Source organism: Hyperolius riggenbachi, chromosome 6 (assembly GCF_040937935.1).
Source record: "Hyperolius riggenbachi isolate aHypRig1 chromosome 6, aHypRig1.pri, whole genome shotgun sequence".
NCBI classification, from domain to species: Eukaryota; Metazoa; Chordata; class Amphibia; order Anura; family Hyperoliidae; genus Hyperolius; species Hyperolius riggenbachi.
Window position 1 is genome coordinate 329,102,275 of NC_090651.1, and position 18,060 is coordinate 329,120,334.

Consider the following 18,060-nt stretch of genomic DNA (forward strand, 5'->3'; position numbering starts at 1 on the left):
AGATCAGGCCCAATACAACCTGTCATCTAAAAGGCCACCCTGCTTATGACCGGTTCCACAAAATTCGGCCCCTCATAGACCACCTGTCATCAAAATTTGCAGATGCTTATACCCCTGAACAGTCATTTTGAGACATTTGGTTTCCAGACTACTCACGGTTTTGGGCCCGTAAAATGCCAGGGCGGTATAGGAACCCCACAAGTGACCCCATTTTAGAAAAAAGACACCCCAAGGTATTCTGTTAGGTGTATGACGAGTTCATAGAAGATTTTATTTTTTGTCAAAAGTTAGCGGAAATTGATTTTTATTGGGTTTTTTTCACAAAGTGTCATTTTCACTAACTTGTGACTAAAAATAAAATCTTCGATGACCTCGCCATACACCTAATGGAATACCTTGGGGTGTCTTCTTTCTAAAATGGGGTCACTTGTGGGGTTCCTATACTGCCCTGGCATTTTAGGGGCCCTAAACCGTGAGGAGTAGTCTAGAAAACAAATGCCTCAAAATGACCTGTGAATAGGACGTTGGGCCCCTTAGCGCACCTAGGCTGCAAAAAAAGTGTCACACATGTGGTATCGCCGTACTCAGGAGAAGTAGTATAATGTGTTTTGTGGTGTATTTTTACACATACCCATGCTGGGTGGGAGAAATCTCTCTGTAAATGGACAATTGTGTGTTAAAAAAATCAAACAATTGTCATGTACAGAGATATTTCTACCACCCAGCATGGGTATGTGTAAAAATACACCACAAAATACATTATACTACTTCTCCTGAGTACGGCGGTACCACATGTGTGGCACTTTTTTACACCCTAAGTGCGCTAAGGGGCCCAAAGTCCAATGAGTACCTTTAGGATTTCACAGGTCATTTTGCGACATTTGGTTTCAGGACTACTCCTCACGGTTTAGGGCCCCTAAAATGCCAGGGCAGTATAGGAACCCCACAAATGACCCCATTCTAGAAAGGAGACACCCAAAGGTATTCCGTTAGGAGGATGGTGAGTTCATAGAAGATTTTATTTTTTGTCACAAGTTAGCGGAATATGACACTTTGTGAAGAAAAACAATTCAAATCAATTTCCGCTAACTTGTGGCAAAAAATAAAATCTTCTATGAACTCACCATACTCCTAACGGAATACCTTGGGGTGTCTTCTTTGTAAAATGGGGTCATTAGTGGGGTTCCTATACTGCCCTGGCATTTTAGGGGCCCTAAACCGTGAGGAGTAGTCTTGAAACAAAAATGACCTGTGAAATCCTAAAGGTACTCATTGGACTTTGGGCCCTTTAGCGCAGTTAGTGTGCAAAAAAGTGCCACACATGTGGTATTGCCGTACTCGGGAGAAGTAGTATAATGTGTTTTGGGGTGTATTTTTACACATACCCATGCTGGGGGGGAGAAATACCTCTGTAAATGACAATCTTTTGATTTTTTTACACACAATTGTCCATTTACAGAGTTATTTCTCCCACCCAGCATGGGTATGTGTAAAAATACACCCCAAAACACATTGTACTACTTCTCCCGAGTACGGCGATACCACATGTGTGGCACTTTTTTGCACCCTAACTGCGCTAAAGGGCCCAAAGTCCAATGAGTACCTTTAGGATTTCACAGGTCATTTTGCGGAATTTGATTTCCAGACTACTCCTCATGGTTTAGGGCCCCTAAAATGCCAGGGCAGTATAGGAACCCCACAAATGACCCCATTTTAGAAAGAAGACACCCAAAGGTATTCCGTTAGGAGTATGGTGAGTTCATAAAAGTTTTTATTTTTTTGTCACAAGTTAGCGGAAATTGATTTTAATTGTTTTTTTTTCACAAAGTGTCATGTTCCGCTAACTTGTGACAAAAAATAAAATCTTCTATGAACTCACCATACTCCTAACGGAATACCTTGGGGTGTCTTCTTTCTAAAATGGGGTCATTTGTGGGGTTCCTATAATGCCCTGGCATTTTAGGGGCCCTAAACCATGAAGAGTAGTCTTGAAACCAAATGTCGCAAAATGACCTGTGAAATCCTAAAGGTACTCATTGGACTTTGGGCCCTTTAGCGCAGTTAGGGTGCAAAAAAGTGCCACACATGTGGTATCGCCGTACTCAGGAGAAGTAGTATAATGTGTTTTGTGGTGTATTTTTACACATGCCCATGCTGGGTGGGAGAAATAACTCTGTAAATGGACAATTGTGTGTAAAAAAAATGAAAACATTGTCATTTACAGAGATATTTCTCCCACCCAGCATGGGTATGTGTAAAAATACACCCCAAAACACATTATAGTACTTCTACTGAGTATGGCAATACCACATGTGTGGCACTTTTTTGCAGCCTAACTGAGCTAAGGGGTCCAAAGTCCAATGAGCACCTTTAGGCTTTACAGGGGTGCTTACAATTTAGCACCCCCCAAAATGTCAGGACAGTAAACACACCCCACAAATGACCCCATTTTGGAAAGTAGACACTTCAAGGTATTCAGAGAGGGGCATGGTGAGTCCGTGGCAGATTTCATTTTTTTTTGTCGCAAGTTAGCAGAAATGGAAACTTTTTTTTTTTTTTTTTTTTTTTTTTTTGTCATTAAGTGTCATTTTCCGCTTACTTGTGACAAAAAATAATATCTTCTATGAACTCACTATGCCTCTCAGTGAATACTTTGGGATGTCTTCTTTCCAAAATGGGGTCATTTGGGGGGTATTTATACTATCCTGGAATTCTAGCCCCTCATGAAACATGACAGGGGGTCAGAAAAGTCATAGATGCTTGAAAATGGGAAAATTCACTTTTTGCACCATAGTTTGTAAACGCTATAACTTTTACCCAAACCAATAAATATACACTGAATGGGGTTTTTTTTATCAAAAACATGTTTGTCCACATTTTTCGCGCTGCATGTATACAGAAATTTTACTTTATTTGAAAAATGTCAGCACAGAAAGTTAAAAAAATCATTTTTTTTGCCAAAATTCATGTCTTTTTTGCTGAATATAATAAAAAGTAAAAATCGCAGGAGCAATCCAATAGCACCAAAAGAAAGCTTTATTAGTGACAAGAAAAGGAGCTAAAATTCATTTAGGTGGTAGGTTGTATGAGCGAGCAATAAACCGTGAAAGCTGCAGTGGTCTGAATGGGGAAAAAGTGCCTGGTCCTTAAGGGGTAGAAAGACTGTGGTCCTCAAGTGGTTAATTGTAGCGCCGGCCCTGCCACTGGCTGCTGCTGCTCCACCGCAGCAGGGACACCTTTTGAACTGGAACACTTTGACCCGCACTGCCAGATGCCAGATATCAGCAATCGGGATCCTCAGCAGCATCAGTGATTAACGCAGGTTACTTTCATGAAGAACTGGGTCATCCTTGCTGAACCTTCACCTTCCTCTGTTTCCCCCCTTCAGTGTCTCCTTAGGTATAATAGATGATGCAAAGTGTGACTGGTGGCACCATAGTATGGCAGCCTCGGCTCTTGGACATTTCCCACCCTCCTTCCAGAACCTGTATAAGCCAAAACCAATTCTGGGTACACCCCCCCCCCCCCACTTTGTACTGAAATAAATAATTCTGATTCTGACATGTTCTGCTTGTGGATGATAGCATGAAATAACCTTTCAATGTTAAAGCAAGTCAATCCCATACAGGTGAAACTCAAAAAAAATTGAATATTGTGCGAAAGTTCATTTATTTCACTAATTCAACTTAAAAGTTGAAACTAATTTATGAAATAGGAACCCTTCGCAGTTGTTTTCGATTAATTAGTTGATTAGAATCTGACACTGAGCATAGAATATGACAACTGGTTGAAACTGAATGCTGACAAAACTGAGATCCTTGTTGTCCAAAGCCAGTGCATGGCATCAAAACAGCTCCATTCTAAATCAACACCAATCAGGATTCTGAATTCAGACATGACAGCTCTGACCTTGTGTGTAGCCTTGGTGTGCTAGTTAATGGGGAATTGAGCTAGTTCAGAAACTAAATCTGGGCTGTAGTCAAATCTTCCTGCTTTCATCTGAAGAACATTGCAAAAATTAAACATCTCATTCCCCCAGAGGATCTTCCAACCCTAGTTCATGCCTCCGTCATCACAATATGGATGGACTACTGCAATGCCCTCTATGCAGGCTTCCCAAACATGGACCTGTACCGCCTTCAATTAGTACAGAATGTTGATGCCAGATTGGTAAAAAAACAAACAAAAAAAAAACAAAAAAAAAACTTACCACTGTCACATTACACCGATTCTTTGCTCATTGCACTGGCTACCTGTAAAATGAAGAATACTCTTAAAGTCTAGACTGTTGACATTCAAATCCCTGTACAATTTTGGCCCTAAGTACATGAAGACAAGACAAATAACATTTATATTATTATTATTATTTAGTATTTATATAGCGCCGACATATTACGCAGCGCTGTACAGTGTGTATATATATATATATATCTTGTCACTAACTGTCCCTCAAAGGAGCTCACAATCTAATCCTTACCATTACCATATGTCTGTATTATGTAGTGTAAGTACTGTAGTCTATGGCCAATTTTAGGGGGAGCCAATTAACTTATCCGTATGTTTTTGGAAGGTGGGAGGAAACCGGAGTGCCCGGAGGAAACCCACGCAGACACGGAGAGAACATACAAACTCTATTGCGCTTTTCTCCTGGCAGACTCAAAGCACCAGAGCTGCAGCCACTAGGACACGCTCTATAGGCAGTAGCAGTGTTAGGGAGTCTTGCCCAAGGTCTCCTACTGAATAGGTTCTGGCTTACTGAACAGGGAGAGCCGAGATTCAAACCCTGGTCTCTTGCATCAGAGGCAGAGCCCTTAACCATTACACCATCCAGCCACTGGATGGACTTGCTGGAACTGCACCACACCTCTCACAGCCTCAGATCACCAGGTTCCATAAACTTGGTCACTCCCAGAATGCACCTGAAAACCTTAGAAGCCATAACTTTCTGTCATGCAGCCCCTACCCTTTGGAACTCCCTACCACATCCAGTAAAGACAGCCCCTTTCCTGGAGTTGTTCAAATCCAGACTGAAAAGCCACCTGTTTAGCCTGGCACACGTCAGATAAAAGTCTTTGGAAAATGAAAGATCACAGACCAATTTTACCCCCTTCCATGTAGTATGAGCGCCATACTCTACACAGTCTATTCTATGGAGCTGAACTCCACATCAGATAGAAATCTTTGCAAGATGCTGCACACAAAGATGCTGTACACATGCAACAGATCAGTATCTGCAAAAGATCAGTTCCTGCAAAAGATCCGTTCCTGCAAAATGCATTCATAGTCTATGATATCTGCAGATCCTCATACACACCTTGTTTAACGGACAATTATCTGCAGATCAGATCCACCAGGTTGGATCTTTAGATCGGCAGATAATTGTCTGATCTGCAGATGATGGTCCGTTAAACAAGGTGTGTATGAGATCTGCAGATATCATAGACTTTGAATGCATTTTGCAGGAACGGATCCTTTGCAGGAACAGATCTTTTGCAGATACTGATCTTTTGCATGTGTACAGCATCTGTGTGTGCAGCATCTTGCAAAGATTTCTATCTGATAGGGAGAACAGCTCCATAGAATAGACTGTGTAGAGTATGGCGCTCATACTACATGGAAGGGGGTAAAATTGGTCTGCGATCTTTCATTTTCCAAAGACTTTTATCTGACGTGTGTACCTACCTTTATAGAGTTCTTCTTCTGTACCACAATTTACCAAGCAATTATTGGTCTGAACCATGCTTATGCACTTTGAGTCCTATGGGAGAAAAGCGCTTTACAAATGTTATTTGTTGTCGTTGTTGTGGAATATTGAACAGTTTCACAATATTCTAAAGCCTGGTACACACCTTCAATTTTGATTGGCCAATCATTGACCAATTCTACCACCTCCATGTAGTATGAGGGTTTATGTACACAATCTGCTCATGGTATTCAATATCTGTTGACCCTCATACTACATGGAGGTGGTAAAATTGGTCAGTGATTGGCCAATCATAATTGAAAGTGTGTACCAGGCTTTACTTTCTGAGATTTTGGTGTTCTCATAAGCTGTAAGCTATACTCATCAAAATTATAACAAATAAAGACTTGAAATATCTCACTTTGCATGCAATTGGTTCATTTCGAATATTAGTTTCACCTTTTAAGTTGAATTACCGAAATAAATGAGCTTTTGCATGATTTTCTAATTTTTAGACTTTCACCTGTACATAAAGGGTTAATGCTTGCAATATAAAAAAGGGAAAGATACAGGATAAGGAAATGCCCCATAGTCTTCCAGATTGTTTAGACTGAATGATACCAGGAAGTGTGGATAGAGGAGGAAGAGGGGGAAAAAAGGGTGTGTGTGGAGGTTGGGTAAGCGAATAGGATACGGAGAGGCAAAGGGGGAGTAAATCATCAAGCTGAGTTTTCTTACTTGAGTGTATTATTTTTTTAAACATAAGTAACATTTGGAAGCTTCTTTAAAATATGATTCTTATGAAATGTTTATATTACACCAATGTGACTGATCACCTTCTCTCTCTCCTGCAGCTCTCAGTGTGTGGATGGGTGTGGCCAGCGGACAGAAGCTCGGTATACAGCTGATCCCTCAGCATCCAGTTATCCGAGGATCTGTCACTCTTACTGTTACTGGCATTACTGGTGGGGACATTCTGAGTTTTTTCTGGAATAAAGGAGCAGACACGTCAGTTCAGAATCAGATCCTTGTATATATTCCTTTTGAGTCTGACCCAGTACAACTCAATGGACCAAAGTACCACAATCGGGTCAGAGCTTTCCCCAATGCATCACTGCTGATCTCCAGCCTGGAGAGAACTGATGAGGGAGATTACACAGTGCAAGTGCAGACAGATATAGCACAACAGGCTTCTGTAACCCTGACAGTCTATGGTGAGTAACACATTATAAAATCATCACACAAACACCAAAACCTGTATATCTTCACTTGATTTGAAAAGAAAAACAATACAGATTAAATTCTACGGAAGTGGGAGGGAGTGGAATACTATGATGAGCTAGACTTGGTTTGCAGAAGTCACGCTTAAAGTGCCCATATATGGTACAGTTTTTTTATTTTTTTTATTTTTCGATTAGATGATTTCATTTGATTATTCCATTAGTTTTTCTTGAACTAAAAAAAAAATAAAAAATATTTTGACTTTCTTTTGTTTTGGTCAAATGAATAGGAAAATCAAACATTTGTATTGTCCTGTGTATGGGCACCATAACGCTGCCTAGCTGTGGATGATCAGGGCTCACATTCTCATGCACTTTCTCACTTATGCCTCATACTCATCTGCAACAAGGCATGTGGACTAGCAGGGATCGGGCCCGAACCTTTGAATGACATTGTACTGCCGAGGCTGTACAGATGCATTGGTAGCCTACAGGGTTAGCGACTTATCCTGTTCTTATGCCGAGGATGGGGGGAGGCCAATACAGCGGCGCAGGAGTGACAACTTACAGCTGTGGTAGTAATTGGGGAGAACAATCCGGATTGCTGGCCAAATGGTTGCTGGTGGTCAGGGGCTGCTGTACACACACTAGAGTCTCAGCAGCAGTGGTCATTATTGGCTGCCTTGGCCAAGTTTCCTTTAGCGTGTGTACAGGGCTATATCCTGTTTTACTCCATCTGTGAAGTCTGGAATGGGGTTTTTCAACATTGTCAAGCTTTTTATTGCCCATTTAGAAAACTGATAAGAAGTAAGCGCCTCCTCTAGACATTGGGTACCTTATCATCCTTGACATAGCAGTGGTGGCCATACACTTAAAGATTTGCAGCAGATTTGACCATCAGATAGATTTCTGTCAGTGGCCTGTCAAGTTGAATCTGACAGGAATGTATCTGATGTGTGCCACACACTAGGAACAGATTTCCAATAGATTTTCAAATTAAATATATTGGAAATCTATTTAAAATCGGTCTAAATGCATTATTGGACTATTATATTCAATGTAACTCTATGGGCCATTGATCTTCTGCCAGCAGCAGGTCGATCTAGACTTTCCATCCATTTAGATAGATCAAATCGATTGAAATCAATCAAAACTGGCTGCAAATCAATTGATTGGCTTATTTGATAAAATTGATTTCCAATCAATCAATCAATCAATTCTATAGAATCGATTGATGGCTGAAATCGACCCGTGTGTGGGCCCCTTTACAAATTCTAGACTGAAATAACATCCCAGGGGACAATCTAGCATGTGTGTACAGGGCTTCCAAGAGGTAATTTACAAATCCGCTCTACATGGTTACCTTCCTTATATCACCCACCAGAAGCTGTCCCTCTTCTCCTCCCCCTTCTCACAAGTGTGTGTATGTGGGTGTGTGTATATACAGTGGCTTGCAAAAGTATTCGCCCCCCTTGAAGTTGTCCATGTTTTGTCACATTACTGCCACAAACATGAATCAATTTTATTGGAATTCCACGTGAAAGACCAATACAAAGTGGTGTACATGTGAGAAGTGGAACAAAAATCATACATGATTCCAAACATTTGTTACAAATCAATAACTGCAAAGTGGGGTATGCGTAATTATTCAGCCCCCTTTGGTCTGAGTGCAGTCAGTTGCCCATAGACATTGCCTGATGAGTGCTAATGACTAAATAGAGTGCACCTGAGACTTGATGCGCTGCTATCTATCTATTAATAAAAGTAGTTTAAAAATACTTTAATGAAGTAAAAGTTTTATGCTGTAAAGATCACAACTGCATAACGTATGCAGGGTTACAAATGAAGTGGGAATGCAGAATAAGGATTACAGACAAGGAATTACTGGCTGAAAACTAACAATAAATAACAATATTGATTAGTCAAAAAGAAATCTCTTCTCTTTAACGTGCAGCCAGTAATTCCATGTCTCTGATCCTTATTCTGCATTCCCACTTCATTTGTAACCCTGCATACGTTATGCAGTTGTGATCTTTACAGCATAAAACTTTTACTTCATTAGTATTTTTAAACTCCTTTTAATAATAGTTAGATAGCAGCGCATCTTGCAATAAATAATAATTAAAAAAAAACAAAGCATTGACTGGATTCGAACCAGCACCAGTGACAAAACATGTATTCCAAGCCCCTGTCTTTACCACTGTGCTACAACACTACTTAGTGATCATAGTGGTATTTGCTGTTTGCATTTCTCCCTCCAGCATGATAATGGCCATTCACAATGCTAAATAGCGTTTTACATTAAAGTGAATGAAGGCGCCATAATGGTCTAGCGCAGCTGTGTGCCATTTTTTCCTGCTCCTGAAAGAAGGTGCTCTGGTCAGATGAGACCAAAACTGAACTTTTTGGCCAAAATGCAAAACGCTATGTGTGGCGGAAAACTAACACTGCACATCACTCTGAACACACCATCCCACTGTCGAATATGGTGGTGGCAGCATCATGCTCTTGGAGTGCTTCTCTTCAGCAGGGACAGGGAAGCTGGTCAGAGTTGATGGGAAGATGGACGGAGCCAAATACAGGGCAAACTTGGAAGAAAACCTCTTGGAGTCTGCAAAAGACTTGAGACTGTGGCGGAGGTTCACCTTCCAGCAGGACAATTACCCTAAACATAAAGCCAGGGCAACAATGGAATGGTTTAACACAAAACATATCTATGTGTTAGAATGGCCCAGTCAAAGTCCAGATCTAAATCCAATCGAGAATATGTGGCTAGATCTGAAAACTGCTGTTCATAAACGCTGTCAAACTAATCTGACTGAGCTGGAGCTGTTTTGCAAAGAAGAATGCGCAAGGATTTCAGTCTCTAGATGTGCAAAGCTGGTAGAGAAATACCCTAAAAGACTGGCAGCTGTAATTGCAGCAAAAGGTGGTTCTACAAAGTATTGACTCAGGGGGCTGAATAATTACGCACACCCCACTTTGCAGTTATTTATTTGTAAAAAATGTTTGGAATGATGTATGATTTTCGATCCACTTCTCACGTGTACACCACTTTGTATTGGTCTTTCACGTGGAATTCCAATAAAATTGATTCATGCTTGTGGCAGTAATGTGACAAAATGTGGAAAACTTCAAGGGGGCCGAATATTTTTGCAACCCACTGTATATAGGCTAACCTATACTGGAGGCAACTATGCCTGGCTACCTATAATTCTGTAACAAGTGTAGGTTATGTGGGTGGTGCTATGTGTGGGTGGGGCTTGAGGATGGGTGGGTGTGGCTTGCAGGTGTACGGGGCCCCATAATCTCCTATTGCCTGAGGGCCCCATGAGTTGTCATTCCGCCCTGATTACAAACTGTGATTAGACACGAATGAGGGGAAATTAGACAGGCTATACAGGGTACATTTCTTTCTGTTTTCCTTCTGTTGTTGAGTTCAGGTACACTTTAATATACCATATAGTAGTACCATATATGCTTGCTTCTACTGGCTTTAGAACTCTTAGTAAACAAATAGAGATGGCCCGAACTGTTTGCCCGGCGAATAGAAAAAATAAAAAAACCCTTTCAAAAAGACCTTATCGTTTTTTGAGAAAATTGATTCTAAAGATTCATAGGAAAAAAGTATAAGTTTAAATGTGGTAAATGACAGGGAATGTAGCAAACGGTAAAGTAAATTTACATGTATCAAAAGAAAAAGCAATGAATTTCATGACGGAGTTTCCAGGGGTCCGTACGCAATGCTTTGGCCAGGGATCGCTATACAGCCACAGTATGGCTGTATAAAGATCCCTGGTAACTTTTTTTTTTTTTTTTATGTTCAGAGTGTGGGAATTTTTTTTTTAAATGACGTGGTGCCCCCCCTCCCGAGCTTCTTTAACCCCTTTACCCCATGCAGGCTGGGATAGCCAGAATGCGGAGGCCAAAGCCGAGTGGGGCTTCACACCCTGAACTATGGTATGGGGGTGGGTCAAGCCTCCCTTCTCCCCGGCCCTTGTCCAATCCATTAAGAAGGGTCTCTCCCTGGGGGAGGTTCATGGTGGTTTTTTCCCCTTTAAGAAGGGGACCCCCAGATGCCCGCCCCCCTCCCAAGAGAAATGAGTATAGGGGTACAAAGTACACCTTACCCACTTCCACAAAGGGTTAAATGGAAAAAAAAACTCAACAACGAGTAAAGTCCTTTATTAATGTTAATTAACAGAAATACTTACCTGTAGCTTTAAAAAGAAATGTTCCTATTCTAATATCCTTCGTCCCTGAATACTCAGCCTCAGTGCAGAATCAGTGCTTTCTGGTCACTTAACTGTCAATGAACTACCTCAGCCTGACCATAGAGGCTGGAAATCTGTGATCACCTGCACTCCCAAGAACGTGCGCACAAGCATGGCAGCCACTACACACCGCTACGCAAAGATTGCTGCCTAGAGGACTAATATTTATATCCTGGAGCTGTCAACTAGCAAAAACAATGATTTGCTCACCTGACGTTATCACTAAAGCTCTTTGCGGTTGTTAGTGGTGCGTTTAACGCTGCATTTTGTCTGTCAGTGTGAGCCGGCCTAACCCTTACAGTACCTTATCGCCGTGTACACACACTGGACATTTTAAAGCACTTAATTCCACAAATTTAGGACTGTACTGTGATTTCTGCCCTTTAGAGATTAAAACACGACTCTGCATCAACTACTTAATTTTTGGTGGGACTTTTGCCATGGATCCCCCTCCGGCATGCCCCGGTCCAGGTGGACCTTTGGAACTACTTTTCCATCACTTTTGTGGCCAGAAACAGTCCCTATAGATTTTAAAAATTGCCTGCCCATTGAAGCCTATGCAGTTTTGCCAGATTCAGCTGTTTGCAAACTTTTGCAGAAATTCCCGTTCGAAGTTCGCGAACCAAAAGTTTGATGTTCGAGCCATCACTGTAAACAAACATTTACAAAGATATCCTGAGCCCTGACTAAATATTTTATACATTGGACATTGTAAAAAAAAAAGCAATGATGTTATTTTTACTACAATTCCTTTTTAAACTTATATTGTTTTACATACACTGTGTTACTCACAGTCTGTGCAATAATCTCTACATATTTTATCGCCAAACTACTTTAACATGAATCACTAATGTTGTATTTCCTAAATATCATCACCTTCAGGGGCATAACAATGGACCCTGCAAGGGATGCAGCTGCAGGGGGGCCCAGAAGCCGCAGGGGGCCATGCCCTGGGACACTCACAAGGGCAAGGAGGGAAAAAGCTTTCTATTCTCTGCAAAATTCTAATGACTGCATCTGCTGATAAGGAATCATACAAAGTCTTGTAGACAAAGATTTGTAGACAGTCCCTATTCAGTGTGCAGCAGGCATGTCTGTACAACACCCAGCCCTCAATCTCTCTACCCCCCCCCCCCCCCCCCCCCTAAAGTGCTCTGTACTGGAGTGATGTTGGAGAAGGCCACAGAGCCAGTTCTGTTCAATCAAAGGAGGACAGAGTGAGTGTAATAAGCTGAGGCTGGGAGCAAACTTGTCTATCGGTGTTCTGTATGCATTTTCTGCACACCATGCGGAGCCGAGACAAGGTCCTCCAGCACCCAAGGCTGAGACAAAAAGTGTGCCCCTCCATCCCTCCCACCCCAGCCGTCACACACTGATTGCTGTTAGACTGAGGGCCCGTTTCCACTATCGCGAGCGAATTCGCATAGCCAATACAAGTGGATGGGACTGTTTCCACTTGACAGGATTCCTTTGCGTTTTTCTGTGCAGGAAAAATCTGCACGGCAGAGCCATCAGAATTCGCATACCGCATACCGCTATGCGAATCGCATACAAAGTATTTAATAGGGAATTTGCATGCGGTATTGGTATGCAAATTTTCATGCAAATTCGCATACGATTTCGCATAGAATCAATGGAAAAGCACACAGGCACTGCCATGGTTAAATTCACATACATCGTCATCCATGCGAAATCGTATGCAAATTCACATGAAAATTTGCATATAACCGCATGCAAATTTTTACCACGCCGATTCCCACCGCACAAGTGGAAACGGGCCCTAAGAGGTGCCCCAGGGCCCCCAACACCTTAATCTCTAGTTATCTGGCTTGCAGTCACTGCCATGTATCACCTGTTCTTATTTCTTTTTGCTTCAAACACAATAGGGGAATGATCGCTGAGTGAGTTGTGTGCCCCCTCCTACACTGTGCCTTGAGGCTGGAGCCTCTTTCGCCTCTGCCTTGGCCCGGCCCTGACACCATGTGTGTCTGCACGTGTTATTTCAGAAGTGAATGTAATTAATAAAGAAAATGCATGCAGTGCTTTACTGCTGTCTGTTTTTATCTGCATGGGGAAAACACACATTCAAGTGTGCACTATCCAATTGAATAAGGCCTCGTTCACATCTGCTGCACTGAGAAACGCGTGAAAGCGCGTGGCAAAAAACGCATGCGCTTGTTGTGTGTGCTTTAGTGCGCGCTTCTGTGCGTTGCGCTGTGTTTCTTTAAAGCACGTTTTGCTTAATGTAGCAGTAGCAGTTGTCAATAAACTTGGTTTTTCTATGTTTTTTCTCCAAATAGGGGTAAAAAACGCATGCGCTTCTATGTGCTTGTACGCGCTTCTATGCGCTTAAAAAGCGCACCCCTTCACTTGCATTGATGTGCGCTTTACAGCTCAACGCACAGAAATGCTACGTTTTTGTAACGCTGCTCAGCGCAGCGCATAGATGTGAACCAGCCACATTTAAATACATGGGAAAATCAATAACTTGCTGAATGTAGAGATGAGCGTAATGACTTAATTAAGATTTCGCGAAATATCGCGTAATTAGTGTAATTACGATTATGGCCGTAAGTACATAATCGTAATGAAGAAGGATTTCGTGAAATTCCGCGTAAGCGTAATTTTCACGTAATTTTCGCATTACAGTGGGTATCGCGAAATTACGTTTGCCTTGCATGCAACCGTTTGTAAGCGTAGTTACATAACGTAATTTCGCGATAGTTCATATTACTGTAAGCGTTAATTTTCGCGTCGTTTTCGCGTTACGGTGGGTATCGTGAAATTACGTTTGCCTTGCATGCAAACGTTTGTAAGCGTAGTTTACACCCTTGAACTGCGCATGCTTAGTTTTTACATTATTTAACGTGAAAAAGCGTTTCTATGCGAAAATTTGTTAGCGTTCGTCTGACTACCGCTGATTCGCTTCTGATTGGCTAATGTGAACAAGTAATTTTTTATAGCTAACAAGTAATTACGAAATTCGCGAAATTACGAAGAAATGCGAAATTACGGGATGGTTTAACGCGAAATTACGTTATGGTTTAACGCGAAATTACATTATGAACGAAACGCAAAATTACGCGCTGAAAATTACGCTTACGGTATTTTCAATTACGATTTTAATGGCAATTACGCTACCATAATTTCGCAGCGTAATAGCAAATTTCGCATGCGTAATTATAGTAACGCGAAATTTCAAAAATTTCGGCTCAACCCTATGTACAGGGCAGTGCGCTGTGAAAAGCGCACAGAAACGGCCCTGATGTGAACGAGGCCTAACATTGATTCTCAGTTTAGCTGTGCAGAAAGGGGGGAGGGGGGAGTTCGGCGGGAGGGAGCCCCATCCAAAGTTTTGCAGGGGGGCCCAGCGATTTCTAGTTACGGCCCTGATCACCTCTCCTTTCATATTGTTATATACAATATCTGTACCACTTTTCCTACTTTTCCTGTCCTCAAACTTGTCTGTGCTAATCTCTCCCACATATTCTGACATACTTGTGCTATTTTAGTTAAAAAAAAAAGATGGATGAATGATTTTTGCCTGGCAGGAGGCAAGTCTAGCTTAGGGCTGTTCAACTCCAGTTTTCAGGGGCCGAGGTCCTCACACATTTTTGGCACAGCTCAAATTAATTGATGGGACTGAATCAGGAAAGGTGTGGTCCATCAAGAAGAAGACTCTTCTCTGTTTCTCAGTCCATCCTAAACACTGGCATGGATATGGCTCTCAGGGACTGGAGTTTGACTTGGGCACTAGTGTTGGGCGAACATCTGAATGTTCGGGTTCAGTGTGGTTCGGCCGAACATGCCCCTGATGTTCGGCATGTTCGAGCCGAACCCCGAACCCAACCCGAACATGTCCCTTTGGGGCCCCTATAGGGTCCCAGCATAAAAGGAGAGCATGCCCCGAGCGCGGGGGGGGGGGGGGGGGGTTGGAAATGCCCCCACCCCTGCCCGCTAAGCTCTCCCTTCTGCCGGTACCCTATAATTAAATTTAAGTGCCCAAAAGTACCTGAGGAGGAGGAGGGCAGGAAGAGGGAAGCCGGAGTTCTTGGGCACTAGTACCATCTGGTGCTTCCGCCCTCTCTTGACGCACTTCCTGTTTACATTTGAAGTCGCGTCAAGAGGGCGCAGAAGTACCGCGATGACACGAACGAGGGTACGCGTCATCTACATGATGACACGTACCCTCGTACGCGTCATCGCGGTACTTCTGCGCCCTCTTGACGCGACTTCAAATGTAAACACGAAGTGCGTCAAGAGAGGGCGGAAGTACCAGATGGTACTAGCGCCCAAGAACTCCGGTTTCCCTCTTCCTGCCCTCCTCCTCCTCAGGTACTTTTGGGCACTTAAATTTAATTATAGGGTACCGGCAGAAGGGAGAGCTTAGCGGGGAGGGGTGGTGGGCATTTCCGACCCCCCCCCCCCTCCCCCCACGCTCGGGGCATGCTCTCCCTTTATGCTGGGACCCTATAGGGGGCTATGTTCGGCCGGACACGGCTGTGTTCGGCCGAACAAAGAAGGCCTGTTCGGGTTCGGGTAGCGTGCCTGAGCACCCTCCCGAACACCATGAGGTGTTCGGGGGGTGCCGAACCGAACCCGAACAGGCCAAAATCCGGGCGAACCCGAACAGTGGCGAACACTGTTTGCCCATCACTATTGGGCACCCCTGGTCTAACTAATTAATAATGAAAGTCATGCAGATGCTAATTGTTTATGTTTCCTGATTGGAGGGTTATTGGGACAGTATTGGAGCTGGTCAATGAGATTTTACTACTTCCATTTCTCGTGAAAATGTAGTGCAAATTGTATGTAGTGTAGCATTGGGCCAGCAAACTGCATGTCCTGACAGTTTTAACTGTCCCATTTCCAATCTGTATACAATTTTCATTACATTTGCAGGAAAACTAGAACTATTAGCTTCTCTTTGGCTATCTTTAGTAAGGATTATGCAACTGCATTGTGTGCCAGTGATAAATGTTGGTGATAACATCTGTAATAATGGGTATCAATTAGCTAAACTCTTTGCTGGCTGGAGTAACGGGATTACCAGTACATATAGATGTTTGGGTATTTCCTCCTCATTACCATTGAAAATATTACTCTGTAAAAGTGGTAGATCATCTTCTATCCTGTTGAAACTACTTTATTTTTAATTTGTATTTGCCATGACCTGGACTGTTAGACTGATTCCTCTCTTCACGTTCCTCCTCACCTTGCGTTCCATGGACCAATAGGAAACGCCAGAGGTAGATTCCAAGATGGCTTAGCCAGGGTTCCTTTTAGATTTAGTGTTGCAGTTAAAGAAAGCCCCAGTATCTCTAAATTTGACTTTGAAGCTTCCCATTGCTCTACTGATCTGAGGAATTGGGATCTTCATAAAGTAGGATTCTCATTGGTACAGATAGTGGAAGTATAGGGACGTATGTACAAAACTGCATTAAACAGTGTAACATGATGAATAGGGCAGAATTAAACACATTATGGCCTCAATTCATAAAAGGCTTTGCGGTAAAAAAAATCTGGGAGGGAAAATATTGCATTCAGTGTATTAGACCTTTGTGTGCTAATTCATAAAGATTTTCACAGCTACCTTTGAAGTTTGGTAAATTACTGCAGCCCATTGAGCGGTACAGCAGAAGTGTGGCGTTATCTCTCTTTTGTTACAAGCTGTAATTATGGTTCCCTGCACAGACTCACTGAGATTTCGGTTCCCTGCACAGACTCACAGAGACTTCGGTTCCCTGCACAGACTCACAGAGACTTCGGCTCCCTGTACAAACTCACAGAGACTTCGGTTCCCTGCACAGACTCACAGAGACTTTGGCTCCCTGCACAGACGGAGACTTTGCATTGTTAAGACCTCACCAGAGGTGTCGGTAATTATCGTCTGACTTACCGCTTGTTGAAGGCTTTATGAATTTGCTGACAATTTACTGACATGAGTTGTAGGTAATTACAGCCAAGTCGGTAATTTACCTCACTGTAGCCTTTATGAATTGATACTTTGCTAAGTGCTTGGGAAAGTCTGCTGTTTTCAGCATTATAGTAGCAGTCACTGCATACCTTTTCCCTGCACCTGTGTGACTGCACAATTGTATTATAGCAGCAGTCAGTGCATACCTTTTCACTGCACCTGTGTAACTGGATATTGTATTATACCACCAGCAGTCAGGTCAAGAAAGTGTTCAGTACCTCACCTTTATCAGTCCCCACACACACCATCTCTGCCTGCACGCCGTGTGACTGCCTGCCACAAAACTAAGTCGGTCCCCACACAGCATCTCTGCCTGCAGGCCCCTTGACTGCCTTCTCCGCCATCACCAACAGGGTCCAGGGCTCCAGGTGGAATCCTGAATTTTTATGGCCGCTGCTGCTAGCAGTGGCTGCTACTTACATAATAATAATTTTTCTGGTGCGTGTGCATGCCTAATTTTTCTGGCTACACTGCGGCTGCAACAACAAAACAAAAGGCATGTACATGTCAATTCCCCTTTGTGATCGTTACCTTGCCGTGGTGAAAGGGCTTGCGTATCACAATGAAGCAATGGCCTATAGAAATGGCTCGAACCTCCGATTTTAGGTTCGCAAACCTCGAACGCGAACGTCCACAAAAGTTCGGTTCGCGCAAGCCGCAATAGACTTCATTGGGGAGGCGAACTTTGAAAACTAGAAACATTTATGCTGGCCACAAAAGTGATGGAAAAGGGGGTCTAACACCTAGAGAGGGGCATGGCGGAGTGGAATACACGCCAAAAGTCCTGGGGAAAAATCCGGATTTGACGCACAGCAGTGTTTTAAGGGCAGAAATCACATTGCATGCTAAATTGGAGGCCTAAAGTGGTTTAAAACATCTTGCATGTGTATATATCAATCAGGTAGT

General features: G+C 42.8%; 1 protein-coding gene across 1 annotated transcript in view; it reads left to right on the top strand.

The window, feature by feature from the left end:
• LOC137522908 (carcinoembryonic antigen-related cell adhesion molecule 19-like) overlaps nt 1–18,060 on the top strand; it is an 80,590-nt gene that overhangs the window by 17,611 nt on the left and 44,919 nt on the right. The window contains exon 4 of the mRNA XM_068243050.1: nt 6,538–6,897. Within this exon, the coding sequence (XP_068099151.1) occupies nt 6,538–6,897 (360 nt within the window). The remainder of the gene's footprint in view (nt 1–6,537; nt 6,898–18,060) is intronic.